Source organism: Trichechus manatus, unplaced genomic scaffold (genome assembly GCF_000243295.1).
Source record: "Trichechus manatus latirostris isolate Lorelei unplaced genomic scaffold, TriManLat1.0 scaffold00040, whole genome shotgun sequence".
Classification (NCBI taxonomy): Eukaryota; Metazoa; Chordata; class Mammalia; order Sirenia; family Trichechidae; genus Trichechus; species Trichechus manatus.
In genome coordinates this window covers 12,565,802-12,581,865 of record NW_004443976.1, presented here as the reverse complement: position 1 = coordinate 12,581,865, position 16,064 = coordinate 12,565,802, and the positions used below count along the sequence as shown (strand labels likewise).

The following is a 16,064-nucleotide window of genomic DNA, read 5'->3' as shown; positions in this document are numbered from 1 at the left end:
GGCTTAAGTGACTGTGGTTGGTGAGGCCGCTGGCCGACGAGTTCGAGCCAATCAGCGGTGGGGTGGGGCGGGACTTCCTGCGCGGTGGCCGGAGCGGTGCGGTCGCCGGGCCCTCTGTGGTCCCGGCTCGCGTGGCAGTGGCAGCAGCAGTGTCTCCGTGAGGAGGCGCGCGGTGCCATGACGTCAGCGTCCACCAAGGTTCGGCCTCCCTTGCGACAGCGCTCTCTGGCGGCCACGGGAGGGCGGGCCCCCCAGTTGGCTCCTGACTTATCCGCCCGGGGCGGGGTGCTGGGGCGGGCGAGGGAGTGACCTGGAGGGCCGAGCCTGGGGTGGGGCTAGGGGCTTCGGGCGGGACGGCGCGGAGGGTGTGCGCCGGCTCCCGGTAATGCTGCCCCGCCCCCAGGTCGGAGAGATCTTTTCCGCGGCGGGCGCCGCCTTCACGAAACTTGGGGAGCTGACGATGCAGCTGCATCCCGTATCCGACTCTTCTCCCGCGGGGTACGTGAGCCCGGGCTGGGACGTGAACACCGAGTGAGGACGCTTGGAGTCGATCACAGACACGGACACTCTCTAGGGCAGGGACAGATAGATGTTAGTTTCCCTTTGTGCCTGGCACAGCGAAGAGTAGGTGTGAATAAATGTTGAATGAATGAATGAATGACAGATGAAAACACAGACGAAGGCGCATCAGCGGGACTCATATTTTACAGCTATACCCTGCTGCGTGCGTACCGGGAGATCACAGACCGCAACCAACCCAAATCACGTGGAATTTCTCAGACTGCTGCAAACTTTGTGTTCAGGGGTTCTATTTGTTATCCTACTTGTTGAACTGGTTTCAATGGGCTTTACACAGCAGCAGGTTGATGCGAGAGAGAGGTGTTCTAAGGTGGTTTGGGATATCGTGGTTGAGGGACCTCGAGGTTCCCACAGGACCTTAAAAGCTTTTTATAAAGGATCTCTATGATATATGTATGGGAGGGACCCCAGAGATTGGGATGGAGGAGGCTGTTTGGCTGGGGACTGCATAGCTATGGGCTGGCTCCACATCCCTCCTTCCTCTTTTGCTGTCCCCCCTCTCCCTTCTGACAGTGCGAAGTGGACGGAGACGGAAATAGAGATGCTGAGGGCTGCTGTGAAGCGATTTGGGGACGATCTTAATCACATCAGCTGTGTCATCAAGGAACGGACAGTGTGAGGGAGGGTGGCTGGCAGAGAAAGGGGGTGGGCAGCTTTCTTCCTCCGAACCCATTGTTCCATCCTCCTCAGAACTCCCAACCAGCTCAATACCTTTCCTACTTCGCTGGCTAGTTTTGTTAGCATCCCCTTGAGAACTGAAAGAATACAAGAATTGTCACAATTGGTCAGAAGTTTCTAATGGTAATCAAGAACTTGACATTAGGTTGCCTGAGATACCCGCTTATTGAATTTGATAATAGGAGTTGCCTGGTTATTTATATAGAGCTTTGTGGGAGTTCCCTGGTTAGTTAGTTATATAAATCTTTTGAGACTACTACAGTGTGTCCAGGAATATTGTGATTCTGAACTAGTTGATCAAGATCCACTAATAATTCTCAGTCTACCTGTAGATCACCAAGCCTTACCTGGTAGCCTTCCACATCCACACTACTCTCCCAGAAGAGAATTAGGTGATGGACCTTGCCCGGTACTCAGTTCAGGGACTTGACTCTTCACACTCCATCTGCCCTGAGTTCAAAGCTTCAGGAAAATGAGAACCCTACCAAAGGTTGGGGCCCTGACCTAGATTCTTAGGAAGGGGCTCCCCAGAATTCTTTCAGAAGGACCCATTACTCCATCCCCTCCTCCCTTTCTTCCTTCAGCCTCTCTGATGACGCCTTCCTCTCTCTTCTCTTAGGGCTCAGATAAAGGCCACCGTGAAACGCAAGGTATATGAAGACTCTGGCATCCCCCTTCCTGCTGAGTCACCCAAGAAAGGGCCCAAGAAGGTGGCATCTGGTGTTTTGTCGCCTCCTCCAGCAGCCCCTCCACCCAGCAGCTCCATTGTCCCTGAGGCCGGGGGTCCCCCCATAAAGAAGCAGAAGGCTGGTGAGGGCTGTGGAGTTGCTGCCTAGGGGTTAAAGATCCCAGCTGAGGTTCAGTGAGAGAATTGGGCCTGGGTCAGAGAAGGACAAATCTCTCTTCCTCTCCCTGTGGAGGTTCCCAGAGAGGGACTTGGGGTGGGGGGCATGAAGCCTTGGGAAGCTGGAGGGCAGCCAGGGGAAGCTAGAACCTAGCTTATGCCCCCCTCCCAGATGTGACACTCAGTGCTCTGAATGACTCCGACGCCAACAGTGACCTAGTGGATATTGAAGGGCTAGGAGAAACCCCTCCAGCCAAGAAACTCAACTTCGACCAGGGTAGGAGTCCTCCTCCCCCAACACCAGCTGAAGGGGATGGGGAGGAAGTGCTCACCTGGCTGGTAGGGCGGGTCTCAGCTGGAGCCCCCTCCTTTGTACAGGGGCTTTGGAAAGGAAGGTGCTCTCTTATACACGGTGCAGGGGTTTGGGTCAGTCAGGAGCGGGGTGCTTTGGCGAGGTGGGCGTTTTCTTGAAAGCATATTTGGGGCTCGCTCCATCTCTGCTTATTTTACTTCCTGTTCCAGACAGCCTGACCCTAGATTCTGGGACTTCTCATGACCTCTGCTGACCCTCTGCTCTCCCACGGAGCTTTCCACCTCTGACCCCTCTCACTGTTCACCCTGGACCCCTGGATCATCTGGGACTCGGACCAAGGCCTACACGAGAGAAAGTCAAAAGGCTGCTGGGGCTGGGAAGGTCCACCTTACTGTCCCTGTATAGGCAGGCATCTGCCTCCAATCCCTTTGACCTCCACCTGATGGACATTTTTATACAGAAAACAATAAAAACTACCCTCTCGGCTTGGTGTCTTCGGCTTGACATTATTGGAATGCAAGGGGCGGTTCTATCTCCTCTCCTTAGCCCTCAGGGGCTCAGCCCCTCCTGGGCAGCGCTAGCCACCCTGTCTGCAGCAGCACAGCCAATATTGGTAGACTCTCTTCCCCATGCCAATATTTCTGTGCTGCTAGAGCCAGGGGAGCTGGGTGTGGGCAACAATGACTCCACTTCAGGCTCTCTGGAGTTAGAACTTATCCCAGGGTCTCTGGCAGTCGGATTCCTGAGACTACCTTGGGGATTTTGGAGAGCTATTTCCAGTGCTTTCATATTGCCTCCTTCTCCTCCCCGCCTGCAAGGAGTTTGTCACAGGCCCTAGATGGGTTTTGTGTCGAGTCTCCAGGGTGGCCTCCCAGGGCCAGGCCTCAGCGGTGCCTCCCCCACCCTCGCTCTAACACCACAGTGTGGTTTGGACGTGGCCACAGTGCCGTACAAACCACAGTGTGCTGCTGGGGCGGGAGCAGGACTTGGGTGGGTTGACAGGAAGAGAAGACAAGACAGTCTGTGAAGACCCCTTCACCATGACAACCACCAAGAGCAGGGAGATAGAGAAGACTTCAAAAGCAAACATGGCCCAAGAAAGGTTGGGAAAAACAAGAAGCCAGGGATAAGAGCTGAGCAACTGGAGGGAGAGGGGCCTAAGAGATGAGCTCACAGTATCCTAAGATTGGAGCCATTTTCCCCTGAACGGATTCACCTCAGGATCTCTAGGGTGGGGTCAGGCGGAGGAACTAGGGAATGACTAGGTGGGGGCGGGGGGGAACCAACGAACTGCCTCCGACTCAGCAAGGGCAGGGACCCAAGCTTCCTGTGTCCATTCCTCCCCTCCCTGGGTCAGAACCCAAGAGAAAAGCAAGGAGAGAAAGAGGGCCAAGGACAGCAGGGTTGGGAGTTGGCAGTCCAGAGGTGGTGGGGCCGGAACATGATTGGGAGAGGGGGGCCGGAAGTCGCCCTGGGCCCTGGGCCTGCCACAAGATGGAGGCCAAAGGCAGGAAATGGAGGCCAGAGGGAAAGGGGAGCAGCAGGGCCCAGGAAGAGGGTCATCTGGACATGGGGGTCAGGTCTTCAACCACCAGCGCTGTCCCCACTCCCCATTGCCCCCCTCCGAGGACCCAGGCCTCACCCCTGCAACAACCCTCATCAGCCCATCCACCAGGCCCAGGCGGGCGGGCCCACCCCAGAGAGCCACGTTTAAGCTGAGACAAACATGCCTCTCCCCACCCCCACCCTGGGCCTTCCCTCAGCTTTTTTCTCCTGTCCAGGATTTGATTCTTTTAAAAACACCCCCCAGAAAGCAAAATCTAAGGACCAAAATCCCTTATGCAAATCAAAATAATACCCTCTAAGAACCAAAAGTTATCCTCCAACCTCCCATTCCACCCCCCTCCGACACACCCCCCGAAACTCCTAGCAATCAAAAAGCTCTACGATGGTGTATCTAAGCAGTCTTTTTAGGCCCTGAAGAATGCCCGACCCCCTCCCCCAAAACGCCTGTATGTCCTACACCAAATCCTGCCAAGGCCTCCTGCCCCTTACTCCACCCTCTGAAGCCCCCAAACTGAGCAGCTGACCCCAGCTCCCATCCTCGGCAAAGCCTCTGTAGGGGGTGAAACAGAAATCAAACACTATAGTAACGGCTGGGAGATGTTGGGGGGCCCTCTGGTCTCAGTTTTTGGTTTCCATCTGGTGAACTGCAGTTTAGGGGCATAAGAGAAAGTCTCCCCAATCATCTCCCCAGTTCCAAGACTCACAAAGCCCAACCCCACCCCAGCACGCACCTCCAAACCTCCCCCCCAACCGCCACGTCTCTCCTGAAAACAGGGGACACTGTCCTCCCCACTTACCTCAGCTACTCTCCCCTGAGATCCTGGTCCCCTATTTTTGGAGGGAGAAAAATTTGGGGTGCATCCCTCACATTTGGGGTGCAGGAGAAAGGAGCCGCCCCAGTCGCATCGCTGGCCTCCTTCCTCTCGACTGGCTTAGAGAGTGGGGAGTGCTCTAGGGAGGGGGGACCCCCACAACAGAGCTCAGGAGGGGGCTTCTCCATTCCCAGTCAGAATTGGGGACACCCCCCCCAAACCCGTCCCAGCCCATCCGTCTCCAACTCGGCGGGAGAGGCAGCTGCAATGCCCCAGTCAGATTCCCCCAACACTACATTCCTCACCCCATCTAGAAGGGTCCTGGAGCCCCCAAAAAATCTCAAAAAAATCTAGGATGTTGGGAGGACGGTCCTGGACTAGTTCCCCAAATTTGGGGTCCTCAGATAGCCCCGTTTTTTCAGGAAAATTCTGCCTTTCGCCTGCCTCCCGCCAGCCCTGCTCTGTCCATATGCCAATTTTGGAAGTCACTCCCTCCTTCCTCCTCCCCGTCTCTCCAGGCCCCCCCCCTCGCTCAGGGGCTAGGGTCCAGGACACCTGGCTTCCAGACCAGAGGGCACTGCCCAAAGGGTTAGGGGCCAGGAGGTCAAGCTCATTGCCCCTGTCTTAGGAAAGCAGGAAAGCCCGATCCTCCCCACCCCTCCCCCCTGGCTGGTCTCGGTGGTGGTTAAGGAAAGCCTGGAGGATTGGAATCTGCCATTGCTGTTGCACAGGCAGTTTTTTTTTCCTTGGGTTGGGGGGGTGGGCGGTGGGAGGGAGAGAGGGGAGGAGAGCCGAAAAGAGCGGGGACCCAGGCTTCAGAGCTGGCCTGGCTTACCCTCTAGCCCCTGCTGCCGTTGGGAACCCCTCCCCGCTGCATCTCACCCACACTCCGGGTCCTCTGTCTGCTTTCTGTTCAGGGCTCTTATCCTAGAAAACCAGGGTTCATGAATCATCTCCTTGTACCCCACCACTACCCCTCCTTGCCACAGTTCTAACAGCACTGTTCTGGTCAGGGGTGTCCCGTTAACCACAAGATACCCCATTTTTCCCACCTTCCCCCAAACCGAGATGTGCTCCCTTAAGAAACTGGGGTTCGCAGCCTGAAACCACCCTTTCACCCTCAGATCTAGCCAAGGCACATAAAAATAAGAGGAGAAAGCACTCCCTTTCCAAACTTCTCCCTTCAAATCTGGGTTCTAACTCCCATCCCCAAACTAAGCTTATTTGGGGGTTCAGTAAAGAAAGAGATTTCTAGAATCTGAGAGAGACCTAAAAGCAAAAGACATCACCAAAGCAACATCGTTTCTCAAATTAAACGAGCCCCCAAATCAATCTCACCCTATGCTCCACTCCTCAGCTTCACCAAATGCACCCAAAATGCAGCAAAATACCCCCAAAATAAGGGTACCCCAAAACTTTTCTCTCCCACCCTGGGGGGGCCTCCCGTCATTTTTCCCCGCAGAAAAGGCTTCTTAGCTATCCATGCATATATGGGAATGTCCCCCCCAAGTAAGTTTTCCACAACTTTCAAATACAAAGCTTTAATCCCCGCAAAAATATCACCCCCTAATTACAACAGACCTTCAAACTTGCTGCCAGGTTCCTATTATGCTCCACCTCAAGCTAATAAAAAATGCCAAATTGAACTTCATAACCTTGACAAGCTAATGTGAGCCTTGAAACTTATATTGTACCCCAAAACAGGTTGCACCCCCAAATAAGCATGACTTCTGTACTTAAAATCAGGCTGATAAGAACCTCAACTGACAATATACACCAGTGACTATGAACCCCTAAAATAAAACCCTCATCCACTTCCCAAAGAACACCTAGCAGGCTCTCCTGATATTCCAAGATGACAGAGATGGGTACAAACTCCAAATTGTAGACGTCAGAACCCCCAGAATTAATCTAGCTTGAAAAGGAGCCCTATGCCTCAAAATTACCATAGGCCCTCAAATCAGAATGCATCCCAAGTGCTCATAACAATCAAACCAACTCAACACCCCATAATAAGCAGGCACGTCACCCCACAATTGAGCGGATAACAGAATATCAGTTCCATCCTGATACCAAAGCGAAGCCCCTCCCTAGTCTAATTCCCACCCCCAAACTGGGCAGAGATCACTCAAGACAACCCTCATGTGTGAAAGCCTCCTTACCATCCTGAATCGTTAGTGGTCCCTGATTCCCAGTTTCTCAGCTCTTCTTTTGTGCCCCCCAAATAAAGACATTCTCAAATCTAAAAAGGGGGAGGGGATCAGGCCTGAACATGCAGCTCCACGGACAGTGGTCAGTGGTTCCTGGTCAACTGTAGACTCTCCTGAGCCCAAATCCAAGGTGCTCCTGCTTTGCAGCTGGACTTAGCTCTGGCTCCCCTTCTCCAAATAAACCTTGGTCCCCCAAGGTCTGCTCAAACAAAATCTGAGGGTGGTGCCCATGCCTATCTATTAGATAGGGTTAGCAGGCCCCTCCTGCCCTCTCTACCTCCTGGAAACCTCATTCTTTTCCCTTCTTTCTGTTTACCCCACCCAATTTTCGTAAAAACGCACCTCTAAACACCTCTGGATAATAGCGTCTGTCTTGATTAGAAAAGAAAGTCCTGAACTCAGGTCCCTCTCCTTCTCCCACCCATTGCCCTTGTTCCCAAAAGCCCGCGGTTTTTCACCCCAGGTAGGACTTCTCGCTTCCACACCCGGGAGGGGGGAACTCCCCAAAAGGCTAGCGGCCAGAAAATCAAGCTCATTGCCCCCGTTTTAGGGAAGCAGGAAAGTCCAATCCACCCTTCCCCTTCCCCAGGTAGGAATCCGCCTGGGGGAGTCCCTTCTGTTCCCTAACTCTCCTTCTCTCCGCCCAACATTACTCCCTTCCTAGGAGATAGAGGGTCAAAATAAGCCACCGCAAAGTGCGGGAGGCCGAAGGTTTTCGCCGCTCGGACCGAACAGATCCTGCGCCCCTGTCACAGCGCACCCCCAGCCGGTGGAGACGATCGGGCGAGGCGAGGCTAGTGCTCGTCTGCCCCCTCGTGGAAGGAGCCGGACATTGCAGACCTTTACCGACTTGCCGCGCTGGACCCCGGCGTCCCGCCAGCCTCAAAGCGTGGCCGACCGGCGGGCGGGTACCCGAGGACCTAGTGAGCTGGGATTGGGGGAGGAGGGCCGGACTTTAAGTATGTCTCTCCGGATCCCTAAAAGGATTCAGAAGAGAATTGGGAGCGAGAGGCCGGACGCCTAGATCTCCCGAGCGTCTCTCGGCCCCCACACGGGGCTTTCCCCACCTCCTCGAGGGGAAGCAGCTGGCTCCGGTCGCAGGACAATGGAAGGAAACCAACTAGAAATCATATCCGCCACCTCACTACCCCGCCCAGTCAGAGTCCCCCTTTTTGTAGGACCCTTTGGAGGAGCCTGCCACTCACACCACACCCTCCCGCTGTCTGAGACCCCGTGGGAGCCCACTATCCTCCCTAACCTGGTGCTTCGCTGGGCTTCTTTTTCCCTTAACACCGTGCACTGGATGGAGGAGTTTTGCTGTATTCACTGTCTTCTGCAATAGGCTCCTAGTATCTTCTCCCAAAAGCCACCACACCAATTTTCTCAGTCCCGAACCCTCCAACGACCCAGGTCACCCATATTTCCAACCCCGATGTCCCCAGCTTCCTCCCCAATTCCAACATCCCCATCCTCAGTTCCACTTTCAGTGGCTCAGGACCCCTTACTTTTCAGTAACGACCACCCCACGTTTCTGAGATCCCGCCCTCGAGCCGGAGACCCCGCCCCGGGCTTGCCATCTGGAGAGGCGAGGGAGGAAGGAAGGATACAGATCCAGGCGGTCACCCCACCTCCACCCCCGCCCCCGCCATCCCGGCCCGATAAAGGCGCCGGGGCCAAGAGGGGAGAGACCCCGCCTCCCTTGAGAAGAGAAGCCGCAGCCCCTGCAGGACGGGGGTAAGAACTAGAGACTGAGGGTGCCAGACTCCTGGGTCCCCTAAGAAGGGTTGGAGCTTGTTGATGGTAGGAAGACTGAGTCCCAAGAATTGGGCTAAACTAGGAATCGGGGACCAGATAGGAGCAGCAGAATTCAGTGGTTCAGGGAAAGGAGCTTGGACTGGGAGTTGGAGGTGTGGACCGCAGGTCGTCGGGGATCTCTGGGCGGGTGGGATATCTGAGACTCAGGTGCGCAGCGAAGCAGAGGGGAGTGAGGGTGCCAGAGGGGTACTAGGAGTCAAACTAAGGGCGCTGCGCGCCGGATTCCCCATGCTCTCCATCGCCGCCGCAGGGTGGGAACCTTCAACCTGCCACGAGTGCTGTGGGATCTGCAGGAGGGAGGAGCACAGAATGAACAACAAGAATTAAGTGAGGGTGCGTGCCGGGGCCGGGTCTTAGCTACACCTTTGGAGGAAAAGGCAAACTGAGAACGGGAAGGCATCTGGTCTTCCGAATTAGGACTGCCTGGATCCCTGAGCCCTTTCCATGGCACTCGCAGGCCGGCGTCGCTATGGGTTCCACCGCAGCCCCGGAGGGAGCGCTAGGCTATGTCCGCGAGTTCACTCGCCACTCCTCCGACGTACTCGGCAATCTGAATGAGCTGCGCCTGCGCGGGATACTCACTGACGTCACGCTGCTGGTTGGCGGGCAACCCCTCCGAGCGCACAAGGCGGTTCTTATCGCCTGCAGGTTAGAGGGATGGGGCTGGAGGGCTGGGGCGGGGCCAGATGGGAAGGAGCGGAGCCTTAAGGCCATTGGTAGGGATTTCGAAGCTAAACCCTGAAAAGCATGAGGCGGAGCTTCCCGGAATTGGGGCGGGGTGATAGTGGGGGAGGCGGGGCTTCTAGGGGTGTAACTTTGTACAGTGGAGTGAGTCTACCTTAAGGAGACTTTGTACAGGGGAGTGGGTCTCCCCATCCCCTAACATGATCTATCTGCCTTCTTTCTAGTGGCTTCTTCTATTCAATTTTCCGGGGCCGTGCTGGAGTGGGGGTGGATGTGCTCTCCCTGCCTGGGGGTCCCGAAGCTGGAGGCTTTGCTCCCCTTCTGGACTTCATGTACACTTCGCGCCTGCGCCTCTCTCCGGCCACCGCCCCAGCTGTCCTTGCAGCTGCCACCTACTTGCAGATGGAACATGTGGTCCAGGCATGCCACCGCTTTATCCAGGCCAGGTGAGGGAGCCCTGGCTCAGTGGTCAGCATGGGTGAGGTGGTACCCCACGTATCAAGGGCAGAAGCCACGGTCAGCCAATAGCACTAATGTCCATTGCACTTTTCCCAGCTATGAACCTCTGGGCATCTCCCTGCGTCCCTTGGAAACAGAGCCCCCCACACCTCCGACGGCCCCTCCTCCAGGCAGTCCCAGGCGCTCTGAAGGGCACCCAGACCCACCTACTGAGTCTCGCAGCTGCAGTCAAGGTCCCCCCAGTCCAGACCCTAAGGCCTGCAACTGGAAGAAGTATAAGTTCATCGTGCTAAACTCTCAGGCCTCTCAAGCAGGAAGCCTGGTGGGAGAGAGGAGTTCTGGTCAACCTTACCCCCAAGCCAGGCTCCCCAGTGGAGATGAGGCCTCCAGCAGCAGCAGCAGTGAAGAAGGACCCATTCCTGGTCCCCAGAGCAGGTACAGAATCTGGAACCATGAATTCATAGAGACTGGCCTCAGCTAGGAGGCAGAGCCATTGGGTCTGGGTGGTCAGGAGGCAGGGAGATGGGGGCTGGGTTTTCAGAGATACTTGCCATCTTGCCACAAACGGTTAATGCACTTGGCTGCTAACTGAAGGGTTGGAGGTTCAAATCCACCCAGAGGTACCTCTGGAGAAACGCCTGGAGGTCTGAAAAATCAGCCATTAAAAACTTTGTGGAACACAGTTCTGCTGTGACACTTATGAGGTCGCTATGAGTCAAAATCGACTCAAAGGCAACTGATAGCCCACCTTAGGGAGTGAGGCCAGGCTTACTCAATGGGTGGGACTTTGGCAACCAATTGGATATGGCTCATTGGTCAATAGTAGCTCACCTCCAGAGGCTAGGCCTTTGGCTCCAAGTTCTTCAGGGAGAATCCCTATCCATATAATCTCTCCTAACCTTTTTCTCTGGGTGTTGCCATCTGCTAGGCTCTCTCTAACTGCTGCCACCATACAGTTCAAATCTGGGACTTCAGCCAATACCCCCCATCTCCTCACACCCCTGGCTCAAGAGACCACTGGATCACCCTCTGAGCGGGCTCGTCCACCACCAGGTGAGAGCCCCTCCTTCCTGACTTTTCTCCTGTGGCTGCTCCAGGCCACTTTGGGCCAAAACGCCTCTGGAAAGGCCTATTGCAATGGTTTCTAAACTTTATTGCAAATTAGAATCACCTGGGGAGCTTTTAAAACTCCTAATGCCCAGGCCACATCCCATAGATCAGAATGTCTGGATGTAGGAGCCAGGCATTAGTATTATTGAAGTGAGCAGCAAAGCTTGGGAAGTTCTGGCCTATCCCCAACCAGGGCTGAGTGGTCTGCCCAGGGCTTGGCTGGGCCTCTCTGGCAGGTTTGTCATCCAGAGTGGTACAAGAGAGAAGGGAGAAACAGAAACCTCCATTCACTAGTAGGGGCCGCCACTGACCACCACCACTGTTGGAGAGGAGATTAGCAGAGTATTCTGGAGTCAGACAGGTGTGGAGTCAGATCTTGGCTCATCATCCTCTTTCTAACCATGGGGCCTTGGGCAAGTTAAATGAGCCCTAGAAGTCTTAACTGTAAATTGGGGAAAAGAAAACCTACCAATGTGTAGGATTCACTGGTACCAAGAAAGCTTCCCGTAAATAACTATTGTCATTACCCACCTCCCTGCCCAGGAAGAGATTTTGTCAGCTGCCAGAATTGTGAGGCAATGGCTGGGTGTTCATCGGGGCTGGACCCCTTGGTTCCTGGGGAGGAGGACAAGCCCTACAAGTGTCAGCTCTGTCACTCTGCCTTCCGCTACAAGGGCAACCTCTCCAGTCACCGCACTGTGCACACAGGTAGCCTCGAGCAGGGAGGTGAGGGCCCTGTGACCTTTCTGGCCACAGATGTCCAGGGGCAAAGTCCCTGACCTCCCTTCCTCCCTGCCCGCAGGAGAGAAGCCCTACCACTGCTCCATCTGCGGAGCCCGCTTTAACCGGCCTGCGAACCTGAAGACGCACAGCCGCATCCATTCGGGAGAGAAGCCCTATAAGTGTGAGACGTGTGGCTCGCGCTTTGTCCAGGTACGGAGCCAGCCTGCGAGCGAGTTCAGAGGCAAACCTGCAGAAGGGCAGGGCGGGCCATATCTGGAGGGTTCTGTCCCTCCCAGAAGCACCATCTAAGGTCTCCCCCCATCCCAGGTAGCGCATCTGCGCGCGCACGTGCTGATCCACACTGGGGAGAAACCCTATCCTTGCCCCACCTGCGGGACGCGCTTCCGCCACCTGCAAACCCTCAAGAGCCACGTTCGCATCCACACGGGAGAGAAGCCTTACCACGTGGGTAGCTGGCCTGGCTGGAAGCTTTAGAATAACCTTCTGTTAGCCCAGGGGTGGGGCTCTGAAAGAAGCTGGGCTTGCACTCCCTAGATGTCTTAGAAATAGGCAGTGCCTGGGGGAAGTCGTGTTAATTAGGGCCAGGGGTGGGGGTGGGGAAGGGCAGACACAGAAGTTATGCTCCTGGATGGCGCAAGTGATATTTTCCTCCAGAGGAGCTAAACAAACAAAAAAACCAAACCAGCTGCTGTGGAGCAGATTCCGACTCATGGTGACCCCATGTGTGCAGAGTAGAACTGTCCTCCTTGGGATTTTCAAGGCTATGACCTTTTGGAAGCAGATTGCCAGGGCTTTCTTTCAAGGTGCCTCTGGGTGGGTTTGAACCGACAATCTTTCAGCGGGTAATCAGACACTTAACTGTATGTGCCACCCAGGAAGTCCCTGGTGGGGAGGGGGGACTAACAAGTGGGAAAACCTTTGCTGAAGAAGGTGGGGTCTATCTCCTATACTGCCCCTGGGGATTTGGGAGGATGCCCCTGGGGATTTGGGAGGACGCCCCTGGGGATTTGGGAGGCCGTGAGGGCCAAAGGGCTTCTTATTTGGCTGAGAGTAGGACAATTCCCCCTTGCACAAGAACTAAAAGATGATTGTGGACGGGGAGGGGTCTGACCTTCTGTTCTCCCACAGTGCGACCCCTGTGGCCTGCATTTCCGGCACAAGAGTCAACTGCGGCTGCATCTGCGCCAGAAACACGGGGCTGCCACCAACACCAAAGTGCACTACCACATTCTGGGGGGGCCTAGCTGAGGCGGGCCCAGGCTCCATTTGCCTCCTGGGAACCAAGATGCTGTGGGCCCAGGCCTGGCTTCTTCCAGGTCACACTTGGGCATGGGAGTGTGCCAGGCCCCAGCAGTATCAGAAATTGCCACTACCTTGATTTATTACCGGGAAGAGCTGGGGTGGCAGGTCCCGCCTAGATCTGCCTCTGTTTTGCTGGCCAAAACCTCTTCCCCACAATCAAAATTGTCTCTGAGGAGAGAGCAAGCTTGGGGCTAGGAGAGGGGAGAGACTGGAGACCTGGTTGCCTTAAGGGAACGGCCCTCAGCCTGCACCCCCATCTCATTCAGTTTATGTGTAAATATAATTTATTGAGGCCTTTGGGAGGCACCAGGGCCTTCATTCTATTGCATTTCCCAGTTCCTTTTCCACAAGTGTGATCAAAAGTGACCCAAAACACAGAATGTGAGGTCACAGCTCTGCTGGCAGAGATTAGCATTTGGCCCTCTCCTTTGGCTTGAGTGTTTTATATTATTATTGTCATAACTTTTACCTGTAGAATTGTTCTTTCTGCTATTTGTGTGCCTGTTGGTTTGTTTAAAATGGAGAAAGCGGTTTCCTATGTTCTGCCCCTCTATTTCTAGGTCTGGAACCTTTCATTTGCTCTAGGGCAGGTCTGGGGACATATGGGATTGTAGAACTGGGTCAGGAACCCTCTCTGATATTCTGGATATTGTAGGTTCTCTAGCAGGCTAGAACTGCATCTAGATTTTTCTTTGTACTTCAAGAGTGATAGGAACCTTCATGGTGATCCTAAAATGGAAGTAGTAAATGCCTCCTAGAGGCTGTAGGTGTGGAGGTTGGTCATCTTTCTTGCCAGGTGACCTAGAACTTAAGCTGTCCCACTAATCTGGTCACCTGGGTCTGGCTTCACTGTGGTTCTAGATACAAGTCAGGTTCTAGATACAAATCTATCATGGCAGAGCAGACCCAGGGGCTTGAGTCGAGCCCATAATCCTCCCATGGGGGCCTGTTCTTGGCTCCGGGTTGATCCTTCCATGGGAGAGAAATCTGAAATTCCTTATCAGAGGTGATATGACTTCTGATTCTGCCAGCCTCTAACAATGTTATGACCTATGAGAGAATTACAAAACTCTTTACCTTGACTAAATCTGAGGCATGACCCATTCTTTACTAACAAGCATCTGGATTTTGAATGTTCCTTGGGCTTCTCTCTACCTGAGATGGGCCCCTTCTTCCTTGAACAGATTTTTGGATATTGTCTGGCAGATGTCCAGATTCCAGAAACTTGTTTGTCTCTGTAAGTCACAGGTGCTTGGTAACTTTCTTACCTTAGAAAAGCTGGGTCTGTGACCCAGTCTTTCTGTCACTGCATTCCTGCCTGACACCATTGAATGCACTAGAACCTTCCACAGGGAGGAGAACAGAACGGGGCTGAGTTCCATTCTGGGATTGCTGTAGATTATGGTTGACATTACATTACTGATGGGGTTAAAGATTTAAAAGGTTCCTTTTGATTGACTGACTGATGGGCCAAAGGCCCCTTCTAGTTAACAGGTATCCCAGTAGGATGGAGAGGTTGGTTGAGGAGTGCAGTTTCTGGTATAGGCCAAGTAGATAGAAAGTTAGGAGTGGGATTGCCTCTTGGCTGGGTGGAGTATCTTGAACATTGGATGATACTCCTTGATTTACAGTCCTGCACCTTGTTGCCCTGGGGCTTATTTGATTATGGGCCATGGGGTGGGGGTAAGGAGCACTTTTGAATTTGTAAGGTGGAGCTCCCTCAAGATAGGTCAGTACTAGTGGGTGTCACTTGGGGACTGGTGAGAAAGCTAATCTTCTCCCCCTTTCCTTCTAGCTCCCCATTGCCACATTGCAGACTTGGAGAAGGAGGGAGGGAAAGCAGAGGAGAGATGAGAGAAAGAATTATGGGTTTTATTTAGCAGATTGGATGGGCAGGTGGAAAGTGCCTGGGGGTGAAGGACCACAGTGGAGATGTTAGATCTTTGCAAGGTCAGATTCTTGGAATAAAGAAGCCTCTCAGTGTTGTTGCCTGTTGTGTCCTAGATTCTTGCCAATGGGAAGCTGGGGGCTTGGGGAAGAGGGCTCTTCCCTCCTGGATACTGTCTTGGATTCTGTCCCTGTTCTATCATCCTATCCCATCAGACATTTTAAATGGCCCTTGCTCTCCCCTTCCCCACCCTTGCCTTCCGGTTCATTGTGTAGGGACCTGTGACTTCATGAAGTTTCTCCGGAGCCACCTGCATCCTGCTGCTCTGAAGTCACTTCCTGCCTGAGGTGTGGAGGCGTCAGGGAGAAAGCAGAAACCCACCAATAACACCAAGAACCTGAGGGATGGGTCTGTGCTGGGAATCTTAATGTTTGGGACCCCACCACCACCAAGAAGTAGGATGAAGTTGGAGAAATGGATAGGATTTGGATCCTGTGAGGATAACAGGGGCTGGAGGGGGCATTGAGAAGGCCGTTTAGTTAGAGACAACATGCCAACTCCACCCTCCCCAGCAGTGCTGTCTTGGTATGTGTCCAGTGACCAGTGCACGCTGCTCTCCCACCCTTCCCCTGTCCTGGGTGTGTCCTAGGTGCACAGATCTGTTCTGACCCTGGGGTAGATTATCACTAATTCTGATAAGTTACCTCCTTTGGGCCTTAAATTCTTTATCTGTGAAGTAAGTCAATTAACATGGCCTCTCAAGTTTCTTCCGGCTTTAACAGTTGTGGTCGTATTTCTCAATCTTTTAAAACCCATGATCTGGATTAGTTTTCAAAAAAAAACAACAAAAAAAAAGAAGCAGGAGAAACCAAAACTGAAACCTCTGTGTTCCCTCACCCCCTACTACAGTTTATCCCCTGCTGAAAATAAAAAGACCAGCTAGTATTACTTATCTTCTACTACATGCCAGGCCCTCAACTAAGCATTTTAGTGCGCGATTTTCTAATTCAACTGCCCCCCCGCCAAAAAAAAACCTCCAAAGTAGATACTATTATTATCC

The 16,064-nt window shown here is 53.8% G+C and overlaps 2 protein-coding genes and 1 long non-coding RNA gene across 6 annotated transcripts; 2 read left to right on the top strand and 1 right to left on the bottom strand.

Moving 5' to 3' along the window:
• The first annotated feature begins 66 nt into the window (after positions 1–66).
• Positions 67–2,902, top strand: CUNH17orf49 (chromosome unknown C17orf49 homolog). 4 transcript variants are annotated; one of them, XM_004376066.1, is made up of 6 exons: positions 67–198; positions 404–498; positions 1,093–1,194; positions 1,877–2,067; positions 2,274–2,378; positions 2,628–2,902. In XM_004376066.1, the coding sequence occupies exons 1-6, from the start codon at positions 178–180 to the stop codon at positions 2,630–2,632; spliced, it is 519 nt and encodes a 172-aa protein (XP_004376123.1). In that variant the 5' UTR covers positions 67–177; the 3' UTR covers positions 2,633–2,902. The 4 variants fall into 4 exon arrangements, with proteins under 4 accessions (XP_004376123.1, XP_012410975.1, XP_023586796.1 ...); XM_012555521.1 differs by having other exon boundaries at positions 2,624–2,902; XM_023731028.1 differs by lacking the exons at positions 67–198; positions 404–498 and having other exon boundaries at positions 957–1,194; positions 2,628–2,764.
• Positions 1,137–5,056, bottom strand: LOC105756262 (uncharacterized). Its single transcript, XR_001121487.1, has 3 exons — positions 4,778–5,056; positions 2,434–2,755; positions 1,137–1,334 (listed from the first exon to the last, which is right to left on the bottom strand). It is a non-coding gene; the product is annotated as an uncharacterized LOC105756262 (long non-coding RNA).
• A 3,637-nt stretch (positions 5,057–8,693) lies between these two features.
• On the top strand, positions 8,694–13,491 carry BCL6B (BCL6B transcription repressor). Its single transcript, XM_004376065.2, has 9 exons — positions 8,694–8,736; positions 9,275–9,465; positions 9,726–9,947; positions 10,057–10,395; positions 10,889–11,013; positions 11,614–11,778; positions 11,873–12,003; positions 12,121–12,258; positions 12,943–13,491. Exons 2-9 carry the CDS (start codon positions 9,287–9,289, stop codon positions 13,060–13,062), a joined length of 1,419 nt encoding a protein of 472 aa, XP_004376122.1. The 5' UTR covers positions 8,694–8,736; positions 9,275–9,286; the 3' UTR covers positions 13,063–13,491.
• The last annotated feature ends 2,573 nt before the right edge of the window (positions 13,492–16,064 follow it).

Excerpts from the sequence above, each read along its gene's own strand:
- CUNH17orf49 (XM_023731027.1), top strand. The coding sequence starts at position 971 with ATGTATGGGAGGGACCCCAGAGATTGGGATGGAGGAGGCTGTTTGGCT. Across the intron at positions 2,068-2,273 it reads CATAAAGAAGCAGAAGGCTG|ATGTGACACTCAGTGCTCTG; the intron begins GTGAGGGCTGTG and ends CCCCCCTCCCAG. Across the intron at positions 2,379-2,623 it reads GAAACTCAACTTCGACCAGG|ACAGCCTGACCCTAGATTCT; the intron begins GTAGGAGTCCTC and ends TTCCTGTTCCAG.
- BCL6B (XM_004376065.2), top strand. The coding sequence starts at position 9,287 with ATGGGTTCCACCGCAGCCCCGGAGGGAGCGCTAGGCTATGTCCGCGAG. Across the intron at positions 9,466-9,725 it reads GCGGTTCTTATCGCCTGCAG|TGGCTTCTTCTATTCAATTT; the intron begins GTTAGAGGGATG and ends CCTTCTTTCTAG. Across the intron at positions 12,004-12,120 it reads GTGGCTCGCGCTTTGTCCAG|GTAGCGCATCTGCGCGCGCA; the intron begins GTACGGAGCCAG and ends CCCCCATCCCAG.